The 24,551-nt window shown below is 34.6% G+C and overlaps 1 protein-coding gene across 1 annotated transcript; it reads right to left on the bottom strand.

The window, feature by feature from the left end:
* Positions 1–354: 354 nt before the first annotated feature.
* Myo31DF (Unconventional myosin ID) lies at positions 355–24,322 on the bottom strand. Its single transcript, XM_070650962.1, has 7 exons — positions 23,783–24,322; positions 5,880–6,182; positions 5,178–5,397; positions 3,616–4,179; positions 2,485–2,810; positions 1,063–2,415; positions 355–997 (listed from the first exon to the last, which is right to left on the bottom strand). Exons 1-7 carry the CDS (start codon positions 23,872–23,874, stop codon positions 823–825), a joined length of 3,033 nt encoding a protein of 1,010 aa, XP_070507063.1. The 5' UTR covers positions 23,875–24,322; the 3' UTR covers positions 355–822.
* Between the last annotated feature and the right edge of the window lie 229 nt (positions 24,323–24,551).

The raw sequence follows: 24,551 nt of genomic DNA, 5'->3' as shown, positions 1-24,551 counted from the left end.
AACAGAGTCAGATGAAGAACATTTTGTAGCAACCTAGGCTCCTTATCGGAGCATGGGTCCAGTAAGCAAGGATCGGTGTCGGTCTCGAAAATTCATCAAAACGAGATATTGATGAACTCTAACAAGTGTATTTAATCGTGCAAAATATTTGAATAAAATATTCACACTTCAAAATTTAAGGTTTTGAGGTCGACTCACATTTTATATGGAAATGAGTTGACCCGAGTCGATTTAGTAGTTTGATTGACCAGTGGATCATCTCCAAAGTTCTAGTTTCCATATTCATCAATCTAAATTGACAAAATCTCTGAAAAACTCAAAATCGGCTAGCAACAGTTTAAAAAAATCACAAAATAATGTCTCGTAAAGGTAAGCTAGAATATTTTTGTCATCATCTTTATTTTCATAAAAATTTTTCCATCATTTCTCCTTTCTCAAAGGCACAAAAAACAACATTTCTTCTTTATCAAAAAAAAAAAAAATTATTAAAATATTTGACATTATCACATAAAAATCTGCTTAAAATTTTATTATTTTTCTCAATAGATGAAAATGCTCGCCTTAATGCGTATCTGTGTGGTCAATAATGATGAGTTTTTGATTAGTTATGTCATTTTTAATGGCACTCTTAACATGATATATCCATAAAGTCTTAAATTATTTCCTTTTCGTCATTCGTTGATAAGTACTTTAAGTTACAAAATATATTTTTATATCCAAGAAAGATTAAGTAGGCGATATAGGCAGAAATATATGCAAAAAATTAAAATAATCCTTTTCTATGCCGGAATGTCATAAAAAACATTTTATAGGCTTGCTTTTTTAAATTGACGACGCATACGAACTGGGAACCTCAAAAACAATAATTTGACCGGCATGCTTAAAGCCAACATTTTCTACACCGGCAACAGCCTCAATTGACACTTTTCTTGGCTTTCCACCGAGATTAACGGATATTGTCGATAGCACATTGACTGGTAGATCACGACCCGTAAAGCTGTAAATAAAATAACGAATTTTTAAAATTTGAATTTTTTCAAAGCTTTCAAGTTTAAAACTTACTCAAAATATTTCTTGCACACATGTCCAATAATCTCTCCAATTCTATCCTCCTTTAGTTGTGTATGTTCAGCTTGCAAGTTGACGATCAAGTCATTGTTATGATGCGAATGGAATACAATCAATTGATCACGTCCGGGTGATACTGAAATGCTCGTGATCTCCTTAATTGCAACAGTTCGTTTCATATTCTTGAACTTATTTTTGGCACCATCAAGTTTATAAATTGCTGCGTCTGTTACGATAATTACACGATCAGCTGATTTATTACATTTATTGAATTTTTTAACGAATGATGAAAATATTATTTTTTTATACTGATCGGTATTCTTAATATTATTAACACTGGCATTATATGATGAATAATTTGAATTTTCTGTTGACATTGCCAAATAATTTCCCATCCATTTTCTTTCCTGTCCCCAGAATTTTCGTCTCTTCTTAAGTGCTGTTGCTGTAATAATTTGTAATCTTAATTGTGGCCATTCACTTCGTGGATATTTCTTTAAAATCATGCTTGCACGCCAATTTGAAAACAGTTTTTTCAAATTTACTTCTGCCTGACGTCCAACGAGTGGCGGCGTTGGCCATTGAACAGACTTTCCAAAATCACGCATTCGTTTTGCATGTTGGAAGCGTTGTGCAAGCAAAGCAACGTAACTACGAAGCTTATATTGCCTGTAAGCTCTTATAATCGTTACAGCTGCCTTCATCTTCTTGAATTTTTGTCGTGCACTCCATCCACGAACTTGCTTCTGTAGGAAAATTATGATATTTGGTATCATTTCATTTCTCTCACGTTCCAATTGGAATAACGTTCTTGGACTACGAATGAAGACCTTTGTATGTCCAAATTTACAATCATTCAACAGTCGCTTCTCTTCCAACAAGACACGAACGCCTTCCCTATCCGATGGTCCACGGAAATTAGGCCATGTATATTGTGACAACATCTTATATCTGAGCAAAAATTTATCATAACGTTGTCGATGAACAAAACCAGCACGTCTTACACGCACATTCTCGAGTAATCCTAAATATCTTACTTGATGTTCAACTCTTACGTCATCAAATACTGTTGACGATTTGATATCGTTTGGCTTAATACATCTCACATAAAATGGCTCTTTTGATAACAATGTTTGAACTAAATCACTCATTGATTTCATGAATATTGTACCGGCTGTTGGTGGACGTTTTGTTATTTTTGTTATGTCTTGTGCACCCTCCGGCCACATTGATGATGTTATTTTATCTTTTGAATTGAACAAAAGACGCTTAAAATCTTGGAACAATGTGTCTTTATTCTTCTCAATGAAACCCATGATTGAGTACACAACATCGCCGGCATAGTGTCTAAAAGGTATATCCGAAAATTAGTTAATAATTGGAAATGTAAACACAGCACACAAAAATGTGACTCACGTTATACGAAAATCTTGCTTATGTCTTAATACTTTATCCATTGGCTTTAATTGACGACTCGTGTAATGTTTATGATGTGCCAATTTCTTATCCATTGCCTCTAATAGCATCTCGTCATTAACTTTACCAACCGTTAGGCACGCTTCATCCATTATCGATATAATACCTTTGTGCGGTGCTTCGACAAGATCACAAATTATTTGGTTATTAAAATAGTCGACATTTGTCCATGCGATGCCTTCGCGTTGATATTCTTCTTGTTCTTGCTTTAAGACAAGCTCAATGAATAATTGTTGGAGTTTTTCGTTGCAATAATTGATGCAGAACTAAAAAAAAAAAACAGATTAATTGAAATTTATTGAAGCAATTTGATTTATTTTTGGAGTTTTGTTTTTTAAATGGGTCAATTAAAAGTCTGGGTTGGGAATTGAGTTGTTGTGTCTAATGAGATGTTGTGGGTATGAGTAATGATTTTATGGGTTAAAAGAGAGTTTGTATGGTCAAGTGAGGGTCTACAGTGATTATGTTGTAGACAGTATTTATTTAAGCTTTGTCCTGTCTTATGTAGAGTCAAATGAGGGTCTCTTAGCTTTGTACTTAGTGTCTTGAGAGTCAAATGAGGGTCTCTAAGCTTTACTCAGTGTCTGTAGAGTCAAATAACGGTCTCCAAGCTTTGGTCAGTGTCTGTAGAGTCAAAAAAGGGTCTCTAAGCTTTTTTTAGTGTCTGTAGAGTCAAATGAGGGTCTCTAAGCTTTACTAAGTGTCTGTAGAGTCAAAACAGGGTCTCTAAGCTTTACTCAGTGTCTGTAGAGTCAAATGAGGGTCTGTAAGCTTTACTTAGTGTCTGTAGAGTCAAATGAGGGTCTCTAAGCTTTACTCAGTGTCTGTAGAGTCAAATGAGGGTCTCTAAGCTTTACTCAGTGTCTGTAGAGTCAAAAAAGGGTCTCTAAGCTTTTTTTAGTGTCTGTAGAGTCAAATGAGGGTCTCAAAGCTTTACTTAGTGTCTGTAGAGTCAAATGAGGGCCTCTAAGCTTTACTAAGTGTCTATAGAGTCAAATAGGGTCTTAAGCTGTTACGCATTGTCTATGGAGTCAGTCTCCAATCCATATTTTCCCACAATTAATTAATTACCTGCTCAAAACTATTACAGTCAAAAATCTCAAATCCATAAATATCGACAACACCAATGACAAAGTTATAACGCTTCGCAAGATTTTTATTTGGTACTTCAATTGCCTTGTTAATTCGTTCAACAATCCATTTAAAAAGACGCTCATAAATGGCCTTTGCAAATGCATCACGTCCATACTCAGCTTGCGATTTATCATGTTGCTTTTTCATTATGTCACCATGTGCTGCAATAACTCGCTGCGTTAATGCCGATGATACATCTGCTTCTGTCACCATTAATAATTTTGATAATGTCTTCAATTGACTTTTATTTTGGATGACAATTTCATCATCTTGAATTCCAAAATTAATATTTCCCAAATGAAGAATGGCAGCAATTGTACGCCAGATTGTATTAACTTCATCTTGTGAAAATCCAAATGCTTTAAATGCTGACGTTGTTGATTTATAATCAGTTTTCTCAGACAGTGTTTCTGTTGATCCTTGATTCGTATAATGATAATTTGATGGATCACGTGTCAAGTCGAGTTGCCTTAATTCTGCATCTGACGAGCCACGAAGGAGCTGGAGTGATTAAAAATAAAAATAATGAAAATTATTAATTTTTTTATGGTCAAACTTGTTGTATCATGTAGTAATAAATCATGTGTCATAAATTAATGGTTATTGGAATCGAGCCGACTTATAGTTTAGTGGACGATGAAAAGTAATGAATTTTAATCGACACGACATAATATTTTTTAATAACAGTCCTGTTTGTTGATTCAGATAAGCATGTAATCACGATCTTTTGCAATGTTGGGGATATCATGCAGTGGATCGGTTGCAAATGAAGTAATTGATGGCATAGTTGCTTGATTGCTTAATTTGATTGTGATTATAGCCACGATCTAGCGTAGATTCCGGCTACAATTAGTCAAAGATTATCTATGTAGGTCTATATACCCTAGCAGAGTTGGCATACAGATTAAATGTGAGAAAATTCGCAGAATCACGAGAGTTCTGCAGAAGCCTTGCACACAAAGAGTTGGCATGCAGGTTGGCATGCCCTTACAGCCCATGGCTTTATGTTCAGTATAACAAGAACTAGTAAGATCTAGTAAGACTTCTATATACATTTTACAAGATCCAGTAAAAATGCCCATAAGTTAGCCAGTATCAACAGGAGCCCTGAAAGGGGTCATCTGCCATCCATCGGAGGAAAGCGACCATCTGCAAAAGTGTTCAAACCCCGGCACAGGAATCAGAGTTGGTATCACCTAAACCCTATTTTCGCTAACTTCCTGTCCTAGTCCTCAATATGCTTTAGTACATAATACACTCAATAAATCCCATTGATTCCCAAAATACTCGAAATTCCACTCATAAAATCTAGTCCATTGAAGATACAAACCCCAGATTACCAACAATTAATGCCACCCAATCTCTGATTCACAGTAATTTCGTAATCATTAAGTACAAAAAAAATGTTGATAACTTTTAAGTATTTTAATCCACAGAACCGATAAGAAATAGCACATAAAAATATAAAAAAAAGGTTTCAATTTTTTTTTATGACTTACTTGATAGAAACAATGAAAACTACGTTCACCCTCTTGCTGTTGAACAATTCTTGACTTCTCAAGCAGGAAATTCGTGATGATACCACCAACTGGATCGTGTTTAAAGTCGAATTCGATGTCCATGTATTTACCGAATCTCGATGAATTATCGTTACGATTTGTTTTGGCATTTCCGAATGTCTCGAGGATTGTATTTGACTGAATCAGTACATTTTTGACTCTGAAATGGATTTTATATGGTTAGGGCTTGTTGGAATGTTGAATTTTGAGGGTTTTGGGGTGTTTAGGGAGGAATCTGGCGGTAAATCTAGTTGCTAAGCAAAAAGCTGTAATTTAAGTGCTAGCCAGAATGACACAAGTCGGATAATCGACCCGAAATTCGACGCCAGGCCTGCGTGACGCTGGTATAGTCCCGGATCAAATTGAACCTAAGACCAAGTCAAAGTCACGAAGGTCTGAGTCGAATTTACGATTGATTAATGATTTGTGCTATTCACGGACCATCAAATAAGATTTTGGGTACCAAGAAAGTCTGATGCTTGAAAATGTCTTTATGCTTTAGGATTCAGAGTCTAAATTAGCAGAAAAACTATTTTCATGCCTCAAACCTTTCGCTAAGCCACTAACTCATCTTCTAATCATTCAATTCCTGTCTAAACCCACCAATTGAACTTAATAAGGAAATAATAAATATCTACAAACCTCTCAATATCATTCTGCGAATGTGCATTTGTTACAGCTGCAATATATTTCATAATAATCTTTGATGCCTCAGTCTTTCCACTACCCGACTCGCCCGAGATGACAATACAGGTGTCTTTATTTTGCTGCCTCAAGTCTCGATAAGCTGCATCAGCAATTGCATATATGTGCGGTGGATTTTCAAATAATTCACGATTCTTGTATTTATTGATGTATTCATTGCCATATATGTTCATAGAACGATATGGATTTACAGATATTGCAACCTCGCCAATGTAGGTGTATATTTTGCCGGCTTGATATCTTCACAATGTTGATAATTAATATGAAAATAAATATAAAATATAAAAAGGAAATGAGTCAGTTAAATTGCCCATGGTTCATGTTAAATTAGTGTCAATTTTAATTAAAATTCTAAAACAATGTAGGAACGAAAATTGCTGATGAGTTGATAAAAAAAATTGTTTATTCGTTGATAAAAAAAAGAAAGAATTTTTATTGTCTTTACTTTATTTCTACTAAACGGTCGATGTCATAAGTTTTTTCCATCAAAATATATTAATAATGACGAATGACAGCTGTAATAAATAGATATTCTCATTGTATGGGGTGCGTCATTATGCTTTCGATTGTTCATTTATCTGTCTGATATATGTGTGGATTGATGTAAAAGATAAGCGAATGTTTAAGAGCGTTTTGACATGTATTGAAGGTTAATAATGATTTTTAATTGAGGTTTAGGATGTTTTGTAATTTATTATAGAGTTTGATAACGATCTTGTAAGTTTTGAAGAGTCTTGAGAAGGTTAGAAGGTCTAAAATTAGTAAATATAGTGTATTGAGTATAGAGGTTCTCGTATTTAGTGATGCAAAGAGTTTTTGAGTTAAATTGTGTATTAATCAAGTACATAATTTAAGTATTGACTGAATATAAGCGTGTATAGTGAAATGGAGTTCTATTCGGACAAGAAAAGCTATTTTGGCACCGAATCAATTCTTTTACTTGATTAGGGAACACCAGGTAGATGCTAGGGTACAATAAATTGCTGTGATTACTGGAAAATCTAACAAAGTCATCAGATTGCCTTGACCGTACCACAATGTTGACCAAACTGTGTGCTGCGACATACTGGTGTGTCGTAGAACAAGCGTTGGTGTATTGCGAGAACATTGCTACAACCGAAATTCGCCGTGGCTCAAAAATTTCCTAAACAGTGCGATAAAAGCTATCTCATGGCCAGAAAATCAGATAAGAGCTCGAGTTGACTCAGGTCGATTTTTTCAATACAAAAATCTACTCAACTTTGAGCTTTGGATAAGATTTGTCAATCGGGAAAGATTAGTACCAGAGCTAGAAGTCGAGTCGAGTCGACTTCAAAAATATCGACTTCGAGCTCTGATTAGTACTTAACTTTTCTTCAATATCTATTCAATAAACATCATTCAGAGTTGAATTTATTAATCCAATCCAACTTTAAATCATTACTAATGCAATCCCAAAACAGATGGCATTGTGCAGATAAGTTAGATTGCGAAAATACAATCGAATATATCTGAATGATTATGTTCAACTCTTAAAACATCCTTACATTTAATCAAACCTTGCCTTACAATTATTCATCATTTACATCATTTACAATAAAGATCATCTCCAATTAAAGACAATCGTCATGAAATCTTTCAAAAGATTTCATTTCAAAATCTTCTCAGTCAATAATAAAAAAAAGTACTAAACAATGCATTCGTAAGAGGTATGACCTAGTTTAATGAAGCCAAGTGAACTTATGTTTTCATTATTGATGCGGGTTCTCTGTGATAATTAATTCTCATATATACTGAACATAGTCATTCACCGCAAATTGTTTGAGTGTTGTTACAAATTATTATTTTGTATGATGAAATGGGTAGACATCTTCTTTGGGTCTAGACGGTGGAGTGGTTGTGGATTCTTTGGAAATGCCATGGAATGATGAGTTAGGGGTCAAAATTTGTGTTTTTAGAAGGATTTTTCGGGGTCGAAGTAGACTTGAGTTCGCTTTAGATCGATAAAAGCCGATGGTTAGCAATTCTTAGTTTCTTAGTGACATAGAAGTCGATTCTTAGTGAAATTCGCCAAACTAAATTTCGCTTCGGTTTTTAAGAATTCCTCAAACTCCAAACTAATTTTATAAATTCTCCAAAATACTCAGAAACGCCCAAAACCGTCAAAACAATAAGTTAAGTAATCGATCCACTTAAATATTAATTTTGATAATTTCTAAGAATGCTCAACGAAATCAAAAAAGATAAGAAAATATTTCCTGATAAAAACGTCTCTAATTATAGATTATTCCGCAATTCTACCCAAAAGTACTCAAAAAATTGAAGAATTTTAAAATTCATTCACACCTTCACACAACCTTTCATGCATATCGGCTTTAAAAAAGACATCACAAAAACAATTCATAATTTATATCCAAACAAAAAGTGTCCAAAAAAATTTTTTTGGCGTCAAGGCTGAAATTCGAGTCAACGACTCCTCCACAAAATTTATACAAACAATAAGTCGATGTGAATTACGCATTTATTTTCGATTTATGATGAATTAGGTAAGCACATTATGATCAACAAGTTGTATAAAAATAAATTTCATAATTTTTGAATGCAAATATTTTGGTGGAAAATGAGAGTAAATCAATTGGGGTGAATTTATGTGGATTGGGTCAGTTATTGTTTGTATTGAGCGACAATAAGGATCAAATATGAGAAAATAGCGACGTGATGTTAATCAGTCTATAAATTTATCATCTCACGTGGTTGCAATGTTTGCACTAATGCTGTCAAGGCTACTTGACCGTGATCACATGACTTGCACATGACGGTGGATGTTGCATTGCAGTTGTGCGAATGATATAACAGATTTAGGTCGTCAACTTGTTAATTTCACTCTTTACAGATAAATAAAAGTAGATCTTGCAGACCTCAATGGACTGGGCATGTTATTAGAAGATCTGTCGGTAGCCCATTAATACGTTACTTAACAAGTAAACAGCCCCAAACGGGAATTATTATAAAAAAAATAATAATAATTAAAAACAACTCTTTACAATCAATGGACTTGATAGTTCCGATCTATTATTATGGTCGTGTGTCAAACAAATTGATACAACTTAAATTATCACTCTTGTTTTACACGCTAGATGTGACATAATTTCAGAGCGGTTAATTGTGGAAATTATAGGCTTTTAAATGAGAAAATAAAATGAAATGATTTAAGGTTTAATGACTCATTCAGCAATATTTAGCATTGTTGTTAATATTCATTCAAACGTGAGATCATTTTTTTTATAAAAATATACAACGACTAAAGAGTTAATGTTCAAGTGAAGATGATTAAATCAAGTAGGAAGAACATTTTTCTTGAAATAAATTCTCAATGAAATTAACATAGAATAGAAGTGAAGCTTAGTTAATTATTATCTATTTAAGATAATGTTCTCATTTATGAACACAAGAATTGTACATTTTTTGGAAGTAAATATTTATTTGGGAAGCTTATTTTTGGGGGTCATTTAGATGTGGTGTTTATTAAGAATTTATGTTCTTTAGATTAAGGCACACCTGAACATCTCAAATTGGTTAATCGATCCAAATTTCGACACCAAATCGGAATGACTCCTTCAAGACTCCTTAACAGGCAAATATTATAATTTTATGGTGCAGAAAGATCACTGTTTCGTCTGTTAGTGACTCTGACATTGAGCCGAATTAATCAATCGAAGCAATTGCGTTACAACATGACTGAACGACCCCCTTGGGAATGATTTTTACTTTTTTTTGTTGAATTATTTTGTATTTTGTTTACTTTTATTTTTTCGTGTGCCTTTTGTTGGTAGTTGTTTGGATGTTGTCCAAAGCATGAATGAAATTAACGAAAAGTGCCGTTAAATTTCAGCTTTTTTTTTTTTTTTTTTAAATAAACTTTTTTATTCATTAAATTTTTAACTTAATTATGTACAAAGTTTGGATACATTTTATTTGTATTTAAATTTTTGATTCTGGCTTATCGCATTCATCAAGTTTTTGAGTTTTGCTTTAATTTATGTTGTGGTTTATTCGGTCCGTTTCGCGACGCAAGACCGCTTTAACTTTCCGGTAGTCCTCAATAGTATTTTTGCTTCAGTATGAAGATCTGATATCCTTTCATATCTTGTTTTGTTGAGAACAATTTCAAGAATTTGTTTTGAACTTGTAGTTTTTGTAGATGTGTATTCAAATTGGACAGCCGTATGTATGGGTCTCACGGCTAGCTTATAGATGAGAAGTTTGTTTTCGAGATGTGAGTTCCTGCTGAAGGGGATAAAGTAGTCTTAGTGCAGGTAGCTCTGTTGGTCACATATTCTACATGCTGCTTTAATGTCACTCTCTTGTCGATTATCATTCCCAAAACATTTGATGTTTTCGTTGAGGAATTTGATGTTGAATTTGTGATTAAAGAATTTGTTCATGTATTGTTGTACTTTTCTTCCAGTGTGTTGTAGATGTGTTACAATAGAGTTTTTCAGAATGATACAATGCAGTATCATTCGAAGAGTGCGATATGTTAGTTGTTTCTCTTACAATATCAATGTGTAGATGTTGTATAGAGTTGGTGAAAGCACTGCTCCTTGTGGTACTCCGAATTTGATTTCATTGGTTTCTTGACCTTTAATAAAAACTGAGAAAGTTCTTTCAAGATCTTACAATAAAGTGGAAACCCTAATTTTAAGGTCAAATGCTTTCTCCACATCTGATCAACATGTTTTCCTTTGCAAATTGAGTTTGAGATGTTGATGCGAAAGACACTGTTGAGTCCAATGATCCTCCAGATGCTCGTTTATTCTATTTAACTCTCTCCAATATTTTGCTTAGGGAGTATTGAGGTTTTGGGATCGGGATTACTTTAGCTTTTTTCCAAACTTTCGGAAAATAGTTAATGAGACACGTGTTGATGATGAACTTCAAATATTCGAAGCCTTTTGGTGGAAGAAATGTTGTTGACATCGTCTAATCCTGGTGCTTTAGGATTTTTCAGGTTTCTTACAATGTATGGAGTTCTGTGCAGATGTTTCCTTCACTGGTTGACTTCCTGGGTATGATACTGGGTTGTTGTTTATTTTTGAGCTTTACGAAAATTTTGCGCTATTTTTTTCTATCTGCATCAAAATGGCATCGATGAACCTTTCTTATGCTTTTCAGATGAATTTCTGAAAGCCGCTTAAGTTTGTATTTTTAGTTCCTTAATTTTGTCTTTGATGACTTTCTGTAGAATGTTTAATTCAATTGATTATCTCTGCTGCGTTGCCATCGTCGAAGATTCGTCCTGATTAAGTCTTTGAAGCTTTGTCGATTCAAATGATCTTTCTCTTCTTCACAGTTTTGTTTCTTGAATCCATGATGAGTTCTGAGAATACTTTGATATGATGTTCTATCTCCTCTACGGTGTTGCATGGGTTTTCCAGAGTACTGTCTTCGATGCGACGAGTTATATAAGATTTAAATTTTTTGTTGGCATTTCTGTAGTCATATCAACTGTGTTGTCTGTTCTGTCAATTTGGATGTCCTGATTTGAAAATACACAGCGCAATGGTCACTCATTGCCTCTTGCATTTTATAAGTGTTCAGACTGGAATTTGAGAGCAAAATACAGATTTCGTCGGATCTTCTGGATAATACGTTGGTGAATCGGGGTAAGATCATGAACTCCCCGGACATTTGTAGTATTTTGCAATTCCACTGTCGATGTTTTTTGAAGTCTCCGCAGAAGTAGTTTCCTCTGATGTTTGTTATTTTGTTTATCTCTTAATTTCCTTCCTTTGCTTCCTCCTGGAAGATAGACGGAGAGGATGTGGCAGCTTATTGATTCACTTTTATTCCGATGCATTCTATTAGCTTTGTGTTGTAACTTTGAAACTGATGTTTTAGATTTCTTTTGACAATGATGCAACACCACCTTTTGGTCTTCAATGCGATCAAATGATGAATTAAGTCAGGATGCGAGTCTACTTTGGAGTTTGGTTTTAGGAATGTTTTATGCACGCAACATCAACGTTTTGCATGCTGAGGTAGTCGAGAAAGCTAACATCTTATTGAAGGCTGTTATTCCAGTAAATTTTATTCTTTGGTGACTAAAAACTCATGTAGATTTTTGCAAATGGCATCTGTTCCTCTTTTAGGTACTTGGCATTTCGATGAATGATGAACATGCATTCATCACTGGTGAAATTTGTTCCTTTGTATTACCACTGGCAATGAAGTTCAGGATACCTTGTTTGTTTCCAAGGTTAGTGAATTGAAGTCTAGGTCCATAATTTCTACAACCTGTGTTGAGTTCTGTTGATGATTGTTATTGGTCTTTGGCTTTGACCTGTTGTTATTTCCATTCCTTCCCCTTCTCCTATTTCTTCGGTTTTTGTTTTGATTTCCTGATTTGAGGGTTTCTGCTGTGGATGATTATTTTGTGATTTAATGGTGACTGGTCAAGCTGGTTTTCTAGATGTTGTTGGTATGGGAAATGAGATGTAAATTGATCAGATCCGCCTGATCGTTCACCTGCTTTTGATGTTTGGAGCATTCCTTTGAGGATTTCATCCTTTGTTGTTCACCTGATGGTCTGTTTTGATTTCGGTTGTTGCGTTCGTTGATTTAGAACTTCTCGATTATTTGTTTCCTGATGTTCATTCTTGTGAGATTGCTGTATTCGCCGCAGAAACACTTTAGTTTTTCGATTGGGACCTTGTTGGTAAGGACAGGTTTTTGAATCATGCTGTTCAGAGCATCTGAAACAGATTAGTGTTTGTTACAACCACGTTGTCCATGACCAAACTGCAAACATTTCGAACAGAAAGAAGGTCCGTTACGCCTGTTGTTGTATTTAGCCCATTTTACTTGAAGCCGTAGACACAGTTAACCTTTCGAAGGTTTTCCAAAATGTTACCTTCCTGTAATAAAATACAGAAGGTATTCGTGTCTCCTTTGTTTCATTGTCATTTTGAATATTTTAACTGGTGATATGTTTTGCAAATATCAACGATCTCCATCATTGGAAGTCCGTAGAACGAGATTTATCTGTGGTTCCTGGTTTGCATAGGTGTGAAAGTGGTGTTGTTTTTCTCTGAAATGAATCTGTCGTAGTGTCCCAACTCTCCGTTGATACAACTTTTGTTTTAGTTTATCCTTTTTGACTTTCATAAAACTCCTGGGTTGGTTGTTGATCTGGTTGACACTAATATGGATCGGTGGTGGTTTTGGTTTCTGCTGTGATGTTACGTTGATGTCTTTCGATATGATGATATTTCACTTTGTTTTGGTTGTTCTGGTGCTTTAATGATCTGTTATCGTACAGATTCGTCCTGGCATTTGAGAAGTCAAATTGTTTTTGTCATCTTTCTTTTTGCTAGCACTAGATATCTTTTTGGCTGGCGCACTGAAGATTGAAGTTGGCTGCGACGTTTTTCTGCCCTTAACTTCTGTTTTGTTTTGAGATTTTCCATCTCAATGTCTCAATTTATATCCTCGGTGATAGCTTGTCACGGGTGCTGAATCTTGTTGTTGAGACTCAGGTTATCCGAAAGTTTTTGGTTACTTTCCTCGTCGTTGAGATTTGTTGTTGTTTCTACCATTTTGCCGAACAAGTCAAAACACGTCTGAACAAGTTGAACTGAGATTCGAAACTTTAATCTCTGTTGTTGTTATCTGGAGCTTTTGAGAATTTTGAATTAATTGCGGAGCGAATTAAAAACACGTCTGTTCCCTTTGACGGACCGATGTGAACTGTTAAATTTCAGCATTCAGTGATGTTATGAATGGTCTGTTTATAAATAAACAACGAAGATTCTTTTATTTTGTTTGTGAGATTTTTTCAAAAAGTTTTTAAAGGCTGACAGAAAATTTTGATGGAAATTTCCATTGATTATTGAGTATTGAGTGATTAAAATTGAATTAATTACTTTGATGGATGACAGGTGATTTATTTATTGCAAATTTGTGCCTCTTCTTCAACCATAAAATCAATAATTATGTGTCATGAATGGAAATTTTACTGCTCAATTGATGAAATTATTTTTAAGTCATGTTTACGTATTCATAGAGTGTCCATCAACAGCTATTCGTAGTTTTTTGTTGTTTTTCAAATGCAAAATAAAAGCAAAAAAATTTTCACTTTTTTATAATTGTTTAAAAATATAAAAAAATCCCATTTTTTGCTAATGACTAAACTACTAACAAGTGCTATCTTTAATACTGAGAAAATAAATGATTTGGATTTCTATTTGCAAAAGTTGAACAACTTTATCATAAAAACTTGTGAATCAGTAGCTTGCATTAAATGATATCACTGACTGAGATTGAGCATACTAGTCTAAATGAGCGTGCTTATGAGTATACTCAATCAGTATAATTGAGGATTATGTGTCATAAGACCGACCGAATTACCATCAGAACTTCATCAGAATTCCATCAGAATTTCATCGTAAATCTATCATTTGTCTATCAGAAATTCGGTCAGTCTTTTGGCGTTCGCCCTAATTGTTCAAACTCAAATTTGTGAGAATATCCATGAGGATGTCTTTTGTCTGCTCGGGTTTGTATCCAAAAATGGAACTAAATGGATCCAGTAGTGCTCATCCAATCCCTCGATGAGAAATTAGGCGTTAATACCGCCAACTCCATACAAATTCATACAATTAGCGCCGATATTGCCAATTTCTCAGCATGGAACCATTGCTGCTCAAAAATATTGAATTAAGAACCCTTAGCAGACAGAGAGCATGTTCTTAATAGTAGAGTAAGCTGAGAACTAGCACGCGAGCATGCTTAACTAGTATATCTAAGTAGAGCACGCTCTTGGAAGCATGCTCTTTGTCTGCTAGATAACTAAGCTTAAACAGAGATCATTGACAATTTTTTGTCATTATCAGCTAAAATCTTGTTATGAATAACTTACAGCACATTGTATCTGCTAGTTAGCTCTAACAAATAACTCATATTGACCTTGGCTAAGACATACTTAGCCATTCATGATGATATCTATGTAAGACATCTCTTAATCTTGAATTGTATTGTATGTCATCATGTTTCGTACTGTTTTATAGATGATAAATGGAGACAGTTTACATTTGGTGTGAACAAAAGAAGTTAAGGTGAGTCTTAAAAGCTCCGTGGTGGCGGTTGAGCACTTTGATATGTTTTAACCAAGGTCATAGGCATTCTGTTGGGGCTTTGAGATGGTTTAACAGATCATCGATCATAGTATATGCAAACAAACTCTATATTACATTATATTCTATTCCGCGAGGAGCCTTCTTCATTTGTGTCACTCGAGAGCTAGTCATATAGAAACCTGTACAGTCGAGTATGTAAATAAAGAATTTCACCAAAAGGATCTTAAATTGATCACTATTACACCCTAAACTCTCAAACACATCACGTCCTCTCTAAATAATTTTCAGTAACTCTGACTTCAAACAATTCTCTTTTTCCTTTAAATCGGCTTTAAAATGCTTATAATTGAATAACAGAAAATAAATGCAAAGTATAGATCAAAATTAAAAACAATGACAGCTTGAAACATAATCAGCTTATAGTCATCTTGACGGGTATTGCAATTTGTCCAAAAAAACAATCAATAATTTTCAAAAAAATATTAAATTTTATCAGATCTATTGTTGAGTAAAGTTGTATTTAGTCAGCAAAGTAATGACAATGAAGAAGAAGAAGTGAGATCATTGTTAAGTTAACCGCTATTGTTGTTTGAGAATTGAGTATTTAAATCTTCCATATTTGGTGTTTATGACCTCATGCTTTGGAAATTGATTGAACTTATTGCAAAAATACTTGGTCAGTTAAGAGAAATTTGAGTGTGTGATTCATATGGAATCAAAGTTTTTGTAGGAGGAATTTAGGACAGTAGAAAATAGAGGGTCTTACTCTAGGGGAATTCTCAGAAAATACGTAATGCTGTAAATAGCAGTTTAAGACACTTGTCCCCATTCTTAAGCTTTGTAGCAAAATCATGAACCAAAATTTCGACTCATGAACCGAAATTTGGACTCGCCAGCAAAGCTTTAACCTTCCTCTTCCTAAATTTTGAGTCATTTTCTAACGTTCTCTTTATGGAAATGCATTTAAAGTATCACATTGAGTAAACCACATTCAATAAATCATTTTCTAGCCTTGTGTACTATCCCGAGCGACTCAGTGCGTCAAACCGCATTTTTCGCAATAAAAATGAGTCAAAATCAGTCATCAAGGTACTGAATAGAGCAATTTTGCGTCTTATTGTAGATACGGCGACGTATCAATGCCTTCTGGAACAAGTTGTGCTGTTTGGGAACACATTGTGCCCTTTTTAACACGCTGTGCCTTTGGAAACACGCTGAGCGGGAGTGACTTTTTGCATCGACAGAAGTTCTGAATTTCTGCAGAACTTCTGTCGACGTAAAAAGTCACAATCACGCTGAGCTGCTCGGGAAATGTAAAATCATCTCATTATGCATCTATAGTGGGCCGAAATCTCTAATTTACAGCCATAAACTAGGCCACACATAACAAACTCACCAAAAAATTCTCTAACAGCATAATCTGTCAAGAGCTAATTCCAATTATGCAAGCACAAACACCTCCAAAAAGCATTCCAACAAACCCGTAGGAAACCCTCATTAATAAATCGGAAGGAAGGAAAAATTTCATAATCATTTTGAGTCAAAAGAGGCAAAAATATTTTCGGCGAAATGATGAAAGTCTAACACCTTCCGGTCCTACACAAAAAATGCCATAAATAGCCAGAAATGTAAAAATTTAACTGAACATCATGTTAAAAATTATGAAACATTGAATAAATTTAGATGCTTGCATATTGTCTGTCTCACTCACACATTCCACTTGTTCCATCTGAGCAGAACACAGGGAACATTTTTTTCCTTTCAGAATCATTGAAACTGAAAATGTAGAATAAAAATTCTTGAATGTTAATTAAGTGTGTAATCGCATTCACTTTATATACAATTTTTTTTGTTCATAATGCAAGGCATTAGTGTGTGGAGAAATATTAAATTATGCAAATATTTTGATGAGTATTGAATATCATTAGCATTGAAATCAATGCCTTTATTTCATTGGTTATGATGAGTCATCGACTTTTTATTTATGAATGAGACAAAATTTTCGTATGCGTCATCACTCATTAAATAATTGTTGGAAAGCATTTTCCAGAGGGGAAAACGTTGTTTATGTCTGTGATTTGTCCGTTAATCCGTAAGTCCATCAGTAATTCCGTTAGTCCGTCATTACTTCAGTACTTCAATCCGTGATTATACTAGTACGTCAGTTCGTGAATAATGATAATTTGTCAATCCGTGGACTAGACTGATGGACCGTTAGTCCTTCATGCCGTCATTCTACCAATCCTGCAGTCCATTGATCCTTCAGTTCGTCAATCCGTAAATCCGTAAATCCGTTAATCCATCAGTCCGATGATCCGTCAATTCGTAATTCCATCAATACTTTAGTCCTTCATTCCGTCATTCTGTCAGTTCGTAAGTTTGTCAATCCGTGAGTTCATCGTCCGTAAGTCTGTCAATCCATGAATCCATCAGTCCTTAAAATTGTAAGTTCATCAGTCTTTAAATCCGTTAATCTTCAGTTTATCAATCCGTCAATACGTCCCTAAGTCTGTCAATCAATCTGTCCGTCAGTTAATCTATCAGCCTGTCCTATAGTGCATCATGTTGTCCAACAGTTGGTCAGTCTTCATGGATCAACCTGTTCTACAAGTGCATCAGCCTGTCCTACAGTGCATCAGCCTGTCTTACAGTGCATCAGCCTGTCCTACAGTGGATCAGCCTGTCCTACAGTGCATCAGCCTGTCCTACAGTGCATCAGCCTGTCCTACAGTGCATCAGCCTGTCCTACAGTGCATCAGCTTGTCCTACAGTGCATCAGCCTGTCCTACAGAACGTCAGCCTGCCCTACAGTTCAATAGCCTGTCCTTCAATTCATCAGCCTGTCCTCCAGAACACCAACATGTCCTACAGAACATCAAGCCTGCCCTACAGTGTATCAGTCTGACAGTTCTCCATAATGCGCCTTCATTTCACCCACCCACAGTCTTCATTACTGCATTATTTTCATTATACTTATTTTCATTATAAAAGAAATAAAACAACACATAATAATGCAATCGAAATTGGTCAGTTCGATTACGTCGCCAGACAATACTTGAAGTTATGACTCTATTGAGATCAATCATTTCAAGTAAAACTGGAACGAAGAGAAAGAGAAAGAGAATGATGAAAATATTGCGACATTCCAGTTTTTTTCTTACGTTAAAAGTAAGTAAAAGAAGCGAAAAAAAGTAATTCCTTGAATAACTTCAGAGCATTAGGTAGACCGGCTTACAGAAACAGTCAATGAACACGCCATGCCGTGAAATATAAAAAATAATTTTAATTATTCGTTTTTAAATATGATAATATGCCTTTTTATATTTTAAAATGAAGCTTTTTTCCGTAATGAAATGAACAAAATAAAAAAAAAATTAAATGTTTTCGTTTTTTTGGTGTGAACAGAAAATAAATTATGAAGCTACCAAGAAGAGTTGGCAAGTTAGAAAGGCTTTTGAAAGTGGAGTTTGATAGACATTTAGAATTAGAGATGGGAAATTAAAGAGAAGGGAATGTTTGGAAATTAAATAGTGCTAGAAATAGCATTTTCAAGTAGGGTTCGTCCAAAATTGCAAGTCTGTGCATCTAAATTGAAAGAATTGCAGGCCTGAGCAGCTAAATTGCAGGAAACGTAGGTATGAGCATCTAAATTGCATCAATGCAAATCTTGGCTTCTAAAATGCAGGAAATTTAGTCCTGTAGGTTTTGGTTGAATCTAATTATTTAGGCTCTGCCTTCTCTTCACCGTATCGTTTTATAACTAAATTATGAATCAATATTTGTACTCAGGATCATTATCCTTGGACTCCCTCAGCGCCACCTGAGTTCTATCGTTGGCTTCCGTATGCCAATACCAAGTGCAATATTGTCTCTATTCACAGCTTGCTTGCTTCAGAGCAACAATACTGTCAACAATACTGCAATACTACAGATAATACTGCAGTCTAAAGCTGTACAACATTTTAAGAAAATACAGCTTTTACAGACTGGGGAAGAAGACAATTTTTTTGATGAAAATCTGTTTATTTCCTGAATATCTTCTTTAAATACACAAAATCATGTCTATATGAGTCCATTTGGAAGTCAAATTTAATTTTCCCGAGTGGACAACTTGACATCATGTCTAGTAAATAACTAATGACAGATTTAATGAACCGTGTTGGAGAAAATTTCATTAGTCGAACGCATGCCTTATTAACTCGACATGATGTTAAGTTGACCACTTGGGTTGAAGTCCATTTAAACACCATATGGACTTTTCCTCCTCCTTTGTGTCTCTTGGGGGTATATGAGAGGGATTCCATGGATCACAATTGATTTGTATGGCCAGCGAAGCTCAAATTTACCCACAGATTGTCATCCAAATATTAATTCAGACACAATGTCGTCAATAAAGTACAAAAATTCCTTTATCAATCGAAGAACTGGGAAGAACCATGTTAAAATTATCAACATACAACTGCGAAATGTCGTAATTTGTCATTTTTATCCACCTGCATATTAACTACTTGTTTATTTGTGAATCACTGATTTTCTCATTGGCAGAATAAATAAGAAAGGTTCGATCATCAATGTTTTGAATGACTCGACTTTGTTTTGATTACCTCAGACACTATTGTGCTGAATTTACTATGAATAATAATCTGTTTACGAGGAATTGTCGCCTTAAAGCTAAACAGCCTGAATGAATTTTTAATTAGAGAATCTCGTCACAAATCTCAAAATCGCATCATCTTGTTTTTGTCATAAAATCTACAAAAATGACATCATTGCCAAAAATGCACAAAAATTTACGTTTAATTATCTATCTTAATCATAATCGCAATAAAATGTGAAAACAGAAACCAACTTGAGACATAAAAATTTACGACCTTTTTGTTTTCTTTGCTATCAAGAAAGTTATTTGCTCACCCAGTCCAGATTGATGTGTTCCGACAGTCTTTGTCGCAAGTATATCAAATGAAAATTTATTATTTAATCAAAGATCTTAAATTTTTTGTAAAGTTTAATTCATAACTTTGTATGCGAATTTTTTACGGGCAATAAAATTTTAATAGATGCAGTTTCCGCCAAAATTCTTTTGCAAAGAACAAGATCAGTTCTTATAATTTGTAAAATAATATTGTGAGTCATATCAAATTTGCTATCAGCATGTGTAGTATCAGTTTTCAGTTTCACAGCTCAAAATGTGATCTTTAAATGTTTTTTCATAGTTTATTCAACTTCAGATGTGGCTATAAATATAGTTTTAGATTATTTTTGGACTGAAGATTTTTAAGTGTAGAATCAATGTGGAATCTGTGTGAGGGGGAAATGGCATTTGATCTTTTAAGTTTTTGGATGAATTTTTGGGAACGTTTGGAAATTACGTATCGTTAAAAATAGTAAATTTGGAATCCCTAACAATTTAGAATAGAATAAAAATTAGGGTTCGTCGATGACAAAAGGGCACCGCGATCTACGATCTGTTGTACCATCCCTAACACTTTAATTTTGTAACGAAATCATAAGTCAAAATTAGAATTTATTAACTAAATACTCAACGTCTTCTCTACAACTCTATACAGTTGAATGGACTAGGGTAAAAAAAAAAATTTGCAAAGCCACAATTTGTGTGTCGTAAATACACAAACCGAGTTAGTGTGTCAAGAAAAAGCAAATAACCACCCTAATTCGATTAGAATTTTCTTCAGATGGAACACGGATTGTTTTAGTCGGTTTTCCAATACTCTACCACACCTCTCCTGCCCATAGTCCCCTCCTCTCCCCCCTGAAACCATAACTCAATCAACACATGATCATCATCATAATCTGACCTGATTAGAATTACAAAACTCAATTTAAAGCTTTGTGAGTCGATGTGTCTAGGTGGCTAGGTTGCGTGACGTACTTAGGTACCTAATTTTTGTGATATCGATCAAGGGGCCATAGGTTCTGAGATTCGACAGTAGAAACTCTTCACTCTTACTTTTTGGAATCATATCCAGTAGAAACGCAGCTCACAGCCTCCCTTTGGAGACTAAAGTCAATAAGCTGATAATAGTGTCATCAAAGGAGTGGTTCGGATTGGATTAGAGCTATGTCTAAAGACATTACTGTGGTAAACGTATCGTCACTCAATGCAACCTGATCCGCCCTAAACAAAGTAAGTTAGCTCTTACTCAATTTTCTGAATCGCTAAAATCACCAAACTAAACCTCGAAACATTTAGACAGTCAGACATCCAACAAAATGAACAATATATCAAATTTCTTTCAACAAGCAAAAACAAAAAACCACTTTGAAAATTCATAGGCTCATTTTGCTTTTTTCATTCATTCAAAAAATTATATATTATAAGTATTCATAGAGTATATTTTTATATACACACTTCGTTGCGATTGAAAGAGAAATAAAAAACCATCAAGATGAAAATAAGAAAATGTAAAAAAAAAATTATGACTCATCAGGGATCGAGAACCACAGAGAGAATATGAAAAAAAAACTGGTTTGCTGCCGATTCCGCCGCGCGTATGGAATAAAAATAAATAAATCGTGTTGAGAGTAAAATGGATTTGACGATAATCTCACATAATTCGACATCATCATTATTGGTAAGACGAAGAGCAAATAATTAAATAAGTTTGAATTGAGTCTGTTAGTGAGATTGAGTGGAAAGAGGCTTGAGTAATGAGGCACATGGGTGGGAGTGATTTGTAAGTTTTGGTGGACAGGCTTGGAAGGCACACATTAGAGGAATTGATCAATAATCCGGCTCCAGGTCAGCGTGACTCTGACTTGGACACAGATCAAGAGTCACGTCAGCCTCATGCAGGAGTTTTGATCGATTAATCGACCCCAGGTCGGCGTGACTCTGACTTGGACACAGATCAAGAGTCACGTCAGCCTCATGAAGGAGTTTGGATCGGTTAACAGAGTCCAGGTCGGCGTGACTTTGACTTGGACACAGATCAAGAGTCGCGTCAGCCTCATATAGGACTTTGGATCGATTAATCAATCCCAGGTCGGCGTGACTATGACTTGATCTCAGATCAAGAGTCACGTAAGTCTCATATAGGAGTTTGGATCGATTAACCGACTTATGAGTTTAGAGATTGATCAAGTAGGTTCACTTAATATAGTTCAGATCCCCCTCCAATATGCTCCATAGCTTCTTAAAAATCCAACCATCCAACTTGCAATCGACGTCAATTACACTTATCCCCAATTAGCACAGCAATGTAAGCACACAATTTATTAAGAATAAATAATATACATTCATGACATCACCGCCGAGTCTGATTTATGTGAAATCTCAATACTCATACGACTTTATACTCAAGACCTCAAGCAAAAATGCCCTTTTTTTGCCTGACTCTATTTATGTCAAGTAAAACGTGAATTCTTTTGTGAGTTGACGATTCTGTCACGAATGAGAAATTAAGTCCATCATATTATTTTGTTATTTTTATTTATGTACATATATATTTCTACTTCTTCTTCCAAAAAAAAAAACAACCGTTACGGTACCGTCTCCGAAATAAAATATACAAAAAATAAAAACTAGACCTGCACTTTCTTTCTCAGCTGTTTTTAAACAAATTACATTATATACGATGACGTTGGCATGAGCCGAATAATAACAATTTCACTTAATGGACTAAAGCTCTTCACTCATCAATCTTTCCATTCTCGTCTGCATTTCTTTACGTTTGCTAATTTTTTGGGGGTGTTGAGGTGTTAATGGTAGCATTTTGTCGGTTTTGTATGGATTTTTAGAGGCTTTTGTGAATTTATTCTGAATACTTTATGGTGTAAATGGTCTATCACATACTACTAAGGCTTCTGAAGTGCAGTATTTGCAGTTTTTGCTCCCATTCTTTTGATTAGTTGCGCTATATGGTTCAGAATTGTGGAATATGACTGCTGCTTACTAGCATGCAGTTGGGTTTTTTGAGAGGAGGATCCTTAGTGTGCATAGCAGTGCTCGAAGTCGACTCCAATTTGGTATAGAGTCAAACCGACTTGAATCGACTTTTCTATACAAAATACGAGTTGACATCGTGCTCTGATGCATAAAAAGCGATAAAGCCTGGTTTAAGTATTATTATAGGGAGGTCATGGATCAGGATTGATTTCATATGGTCAGTCAGAGCTCGAATTCAACTCAGAATTTGCATGGAAAAGTGACTCTGGCATGTTGTTGGATTCAAGCTTGGTTTAGTCTGACACCATGTCACTCCATACCATGACACCATAACACAATGTCACTCCATGCCATGACACCATGTCACTCCATGCCATGACACCATATCACTCCATGCCATGACACCATGTCACTCCATGCCATGACACCATGTCAGAGTCACGTCGTCCTCAGACCGGATTTTTAATCGATTAATCGATTTGTGCTACTCAGAAGCAGTCGTCATTTACCCAGAACCCCAAATTAAAAAATTCATGAATTTTTGATGTCGAATTTATAAATAAAAATAAACATCTGTCGCTTTGCGAATCCATTTCAAGGGCCAATTTTGAAAAAATGTTATTTTATTATTTTTTTATCTTTAAGGCCAATGCTCTCCAGACATGGACATTGTACTCCTCACAAAAATGCGCTCATGTCACTCATTTCATATCAACAAAATTTCTTCCCACTTTCCTCAATTATTTCTTTTTTTTTACTTTTCTTCTTTGGTTAATTTCATATTTTTTTGCAACCACACCCGTATATTCCACACATACCTTTTTCTGAGATTTTGCATAAACTTGTCCAAAGTGATCTCATCCAGAAGGACAAAGTCAAAAACACCAACTTCTTGTTCTCGCATCGTCATTTTCGGTTAATTTTTTTTTGTATTCCTTCTTTTCTTGTATTGTTGTGAATGTATGAATATAATAAAATAAAAGTATATATCCAGAAGGTTATGAACTTTCCAGTGTACTACTTCTTATACTATTTTTTATTTTTTTCAACTCTCTTTATTATTATCTTTTAAGTATTACAACCCGATGGAGGAACCTTCACCGCTAGGTATCACAATGCACACTAATGTGCCACAGGCACTTGCTTTACTGTTTTTACACTTTACACTGACTTTTATTTCTGCTTCCACCTTTATTGATTATTTAATAATTTGATAAGATAATATTTAGAGTTTAGCGAAACATTTGAAAAACAATAATACACAAAAAAAAACAGAATTTAACAGATTGTGAAAGAATTTAAATTAAATGAACATTAACAATACAAATAGCAATTAATAACTTAAGTATTCTACTTTTTTTTGTAAAACTTCACATTAAAAAATTTTTCATAATTGTGTGAATTTTTATAATTTTTTTTTTTTTCAAGTCGAGACCGACGACTGAATGGAAGGCGATTAAGAGAGAAACTGAACAATGTAATTCTCGTAAAACAGCACAAAATAAAACATAAATAAAGAGTGAGCAACTTGTTTTAACTGAATTTTTTTGAGCATTTAGGGATGCAATGACCGGGAATTGGAAATTT

The sequence above is a fragment of the Chironomus tepperi genome, unplaced genomic scaffold (genome assembly GCF_022539635.2).
Source record: "Chironomus tepperi strain 1889 unplaced genomic scaffold, CSIRO-AGI_Ctep_v1 contig_451, whole genome shotgun sequence".
Classification (NCBI taxonomy): domain Eukaryota; kingdom Metazoa; phylum Arthropoda; class Insecta; order Diptera; family Chironomidae; genus Chironomus; species Chironomus tepperi.
The sequence above is the reverse complement of the archived record's forward strand: the minus strand, read 5'-3'. Positions and strand labels throughout refer to the sequence as shown.